The 4,276-nt window shown below is 41.8% G+C and overlaps 1 protein-coding gene across 1 annotated transcript; it reads right to left on the reverse strand.

Annotated features, from left to right (window-relative positions):
* Positions 1-2,369: 2,369 nt before the first annotated feature.
* Positions 2,370-4,016, reverse strand: LOC104950197 (delta(3,5)-Delta(2,4)-dienoyl-CoA isomerase, mitochondrial). The gene is made up of 3 exons (XM_010776683.1): positions 3,910-4,016; positions 3,277-3,427; positions 2,370-3,159 (listed from the first exon to the last, which is right to left on the reverse strand). Exons 1-3 carry the CDS (start codon positions 3,999-4,001, stop codon positions 3,055-3,057), a joined length of 348 nt encoding a protein of 115 aa, XP_010774985.1. The 5' UTR covers positions 4,002-4,016; the 3' UTR covers positions 2,370-3,054.
* Positions 4,017-4,276: the final 260 nt, after the last annotated feature.

Genomic DNA, 4,276 nt, shown 5'->3' on the forward strand with positions numbered 1-4,276 from the left:
TACAGGTGCATCTCAAATAAATTAGAATATCGTGGAAAAGTTAATTTATTTCATTAATTCAATTCAAAAAGTGAAACTCATATATTATATGGATTCATTACATACAAAGTGAAATATTTCAAGCCTTTATTTGTTTTAATTTTGATGATTACGGCTTACAGCTAATGAAAACCCAACAATCAGTATCCAAAAAAAAAAGGATTTTTAATACGGAAATGTCGGCCTTCTGAAAACTATGTTCATGTGTATGCACTCAGTACTTGGTTGGGCCCCCTTTTGCATGAATGGCTGCATCAATGCGGCGTGGCATGGAGGCGATCAGCCTGTGGCACTGCTGAGGGATGGAAGCCCAGGTTGCTTTGATAGCGGCCTTCAGCTCGTCTGCATTGTTGGGTCTCGTGTCTCATCTTCCTCTTGACAATACCCCATAGATTCTGTATAGGGTTCAGGTCAGGCCAGTTTGCTGGCCAATCAAGTACAGTAATTCCATGGTCACTAAACCAGGTCTACTTTTGGCAGTGTGGGCAGGTGCCAAGTCCTGCTGGAAAATGAAATCAGCATCTCCATAAAGCTTGTCAGAAGAAGGAAGCATGAAGTGCTCTGAAATATCCTGGCAGACGGCTGCGTTAAATTTGGACTTGAGAGAACACAGTGGACCAACAGCAGCAGATGACATGGCTCCCCAAACCATCACTGACTGTGGAGACATCACACTGGACTTCAAGCAACTTGGATTGTGTGCCACTCCACTCCAGACTCTGGGGCCGTTTCTCAATCTCGAGGATACTGGCTTCCAAGCCAATATTTCAAGGATGCTACGTCATCGAGTGCCGCCGAAGGACTGTTCCAATCTCCAGCATACTTGGAATTCCACCAAGGCCGCGTCCTTGGTTTGGGGGAAATTTCGAGGCTGCGCATGGGTAGACTTTGCGTCCTTAAAATCCCCACAATGCTTTGCGCACGGACCAATTTCAAAAACCCTTGCGGAGAATGGCTGAACCGACGCAGCACACATTCAAATGTAAGTATTGTAGTGGTGTAGAACGTGTGTTGGTAAATATGTTACTTTGTTACATTTGTTTATCACCCAAAAAGTGTTCCGTGAAAGTAAAGCAAGTTTATAATTAGATAGACATCGTGAGGTATTTATTTTCGGTAGTTTATGTTGAAACCGTTAGAGAGAGTGGCACACTTGTTAGCCTGTTCCATTCTTCTTCGTTTTCCGAAGCCGTTGCTTGGAAGCAGACTTGCTTCGTTTCTGAAGAAAGTGACTGGGAAGTACGCGACTACCAAGCCAGCATCCTCGCGATTGAGAAATGGCCTGGGACCTTGATTTCCAAATGAAATGCAAAATGTACTTCCATCTGAAAAGAGGACTTTGGACCACTGAGCAACAGACCATCTCTTTTTCTCCTTAGCCTAGGTAAGACGCTTCTGACGTTGCCTCTGGTTCAGGAGTGGCTTGACACGAGGAATGCAACAGTTGTAGCCCATGTCCTGGACACGTCTGTGCGGGGTGGCTCCTGATGCACTGACTCCAGCCTCAGTCCACTCCTTGTGAAGATCCCCCACATTTTTGAGTGGCCTTTGCTTGACAATCTTCTCAAGGCTGCGGTTATCCCTGTTGCTTGTGCACCTTTTCCTACCACACTTTTTCCTTCCACTCAACTTTCTATGAATATGCTTGGATACAGCACTCTGAACAGCCTGCTTGTTTACAATGACCTTTTGAGGCTTACCCTCCTTGTGGAGGGCGTCAATGACTGCAGTCTTCCCCATGATTGTGAAGCCTACTGAACCAGATTGAGAGACCATTTAAAGGCTCAGGAAACCTTCGCTGGTGTTTTGAGTTCATTAGCTGATGTGACAGATGTGACACCGTGGGTCCACAATATTTAATTTTTTGAGATACTGATTGTTGGGTTTTCATTAGCTGTAAGCCGTAATCATCAAGATTAAAACAAATAAAGCCTTGAAATATTTCACTTTGTGTGTAATGAATCAATATAATATGAGTTTCACTTTTTGAATTGAACTAATGAAATAAATTAACTTTTCCACGATATTCTAATTTATTGAGATGCACCTGTACATCTTGGCTTTCACTTGTGTAACTAATGGAGAAAACAGATGGATATGAAGTAAATGCTCAAACTGCTTATCATAGTTCTCATACTACCCAAGCCAATGTTTTCTCTAACAGCCGAAAGAGACTTAAAAAAATCTAAAATGTGATAACTTCATTAAAGCCAACCCATTGATGTGTGTGTGTTTGCAGGCTGTACGAGCAGCTGGAGGAGGTGAAGCATCAGAAAGCCCTCTGGAACAGACAGGAGGCGTATGCAAAAAACAGACTGAAGGCCAAGGAGTTCCACAAGGTAAAGCACTTTAATTCTGAGTGTTTTCAAAAGACAATGTGATCCTAACAGAACTGCCAGCTCCAAAGTTTGTTTTTATTTGCCTACTATCTTTTCACAGAAAACCTTAGAGAAACTTCGTGCCAAGAAGACTCTGTGATGACTTTGAATGTATACTTAGTTCCATGGTGTAAATTTAAATTATTTTAAAAGTATTGTCAATAAAGCATTTTAAGTTATTTGAATCTCCTTTTTGCCATTGTGTTAAATATTTAAGGAAATACAAGGTGGATGTCAACACTACCCTTCAGATGAGTTGAAAAAACATTCATGAAGTCAATTAGAGAATTACAAAACTGGCTACTATTAAACAGTGAGGGACGATCTCACATCACCTTTTATGTAACAGTTTAAGATTTCACACATGACTTTCTAGTTGTTAAGTTTGGATAAAAATAATAGTATCCCATTATCCAAATGCTGTTTCAAAGGTTTTTACAGAAACAATAATGCAGAACTTTGGAAACGAAGGCCTCAAACTGTGGGTTTAATCCTGTCTCTGAGGTCTCATTGCACCGCCCTCTAATGGTCTGAGTGGATGCTGCTGGGAACACTCGAGGGTCCTCCGCCCACAGAAAGGCCACAGTGGAGGTGTGAAACGAAAGCGTTCGGGTTATGAATAGTGTCTCCATGAGGTTTAGAGTTTAGAGAAAGCTATCGTCTTAGGACTCTTCTTCTCCATGGAGGCCTGAGCGGACTTCATCACATCTTCAGTCTGAAGCATGCTCATGTTCCAGTTGGCCTGGGAAAGAAAGAACAAGGTGTTTATTAAGATAAAGGCTGATCCATGGTCTGACTGGTGGGGTGATGTGAGAAAAATCCTCCAATAGTTTCTTATTTTTAAAGTCTGTGCTCTCACCATGTAGTCCAGCCCCTCGGCCACACTGTGGTCTCTGGAGTAGATGAGGTTGATCTTGGTGCCCTGCACAGCCACAGGGCTGCGGCCGGCGATCTCCCCCGCCATCTGCAGAGCTCCGGCCATCATTGCCTCCTTATCTGCAAACACTCGGCTGGAGGAAGCACGAGGGAAAGTGTTAAGACTGATTGCTTAACAAATAGTTCAAAGTTTCTCTTTGAAATTGAGGTGCTCTTTTTATTTTTGGCTTAAAAGTGTATATTAACAATAAGGTGGCTAAAACATTGAGAAAACCAATTAGTTGTGCAGCTACTCTAGCCCCTATTGTTTTTAGATGCAGCAGCAGGGGTCTGTAATATAAAGTAGGTTTACAAGATTCAATAGATTAAAAAGTGGGACTTAGCCTGAACATTCCTGATTTTACACTGGAAACTAAAACGTCTCTGCATGTGGTCCATAAAAAGTCTGTTAGCTACTCGTCCAAAACATTTGTAAGTTAAAGGTTGATGCAGCTGATCACTTTTTGACCAGGAGAAAAGGCCTACACACACATCAACACTGACCAAAAATGAACTAAAAACAGCCTGACTTGATGACACAGGTGTGAAAGTGTATGGTCTATAGAGAGTGCTTTACCTGACCAGGCCGCTGCTCTTGGCTTCATCAGCGAACATCTTCCTGGCAGTCAGAGCCAGCTCGTTCACCAGGCTGCAGGAACAGAGATACATAGCATTTATATATAGAGAGCAGCATACATTTTTAAAAACAAACTGATTTGAATCAGACTGGGAAACATTTTCAGCAGCAGTTAAAACAAGGCATTGCACATAATGTGAGTAGAAAAAACTATAAACATCTCAAAATATTAAATAAAACGGAACAAAAAAAGGTAAATATAAACAAGTTGATTGTGAAAGACAAGAATCTGTAGACTGTCTGACGAATAAACACTATGAAGGCAGGGCCAAATCACAGCTAGCAAAATGTAAAGGTTGGATATTAT

Source organism: Notothenia coriiceps, unplaced genomic scaffold, assembly GCF_000735185.1.
Source record: "Notothenia coriiceps isolate Sejong01 unplaced genomic scaffold, NC01 NC01_scaffold00017185, whole genome shotgun sequence".
NCBI classification, from domain to species: domain Eukaryota; kingdom Metazoa; phylum Chordata; class Actinopteri; order Perciformes; family Nototheniidae; genus Notothenia; species Notothenia coriiceps.

Excerpts from the sequence above, each read along its gene's own strand:
- LOC104950197 (XM_010776683.1), bottom strand. The coding sequence starts at position 4,001 with ATGTATCTCTGTTCCTGCAGCCTGGTGAACGAGCTGGCTCTGACTGCC. Across the intron at positions 3,428-3,909 it reads AAGAGCAGCGGCCTGGTCAG|CCGAGTGTTTGCAGATAAGG; the intron begins GTAAAGCACTCT and ends TGCTTCCTCCAG. Across the intron at positions 3,160-3,276 it reads CCGAGGGGCTGGACTACATG|GCCAACTGGAACATGAGCAT; the intron begins GTGAGAGCACAG and ends TTTCTTTCCCAG.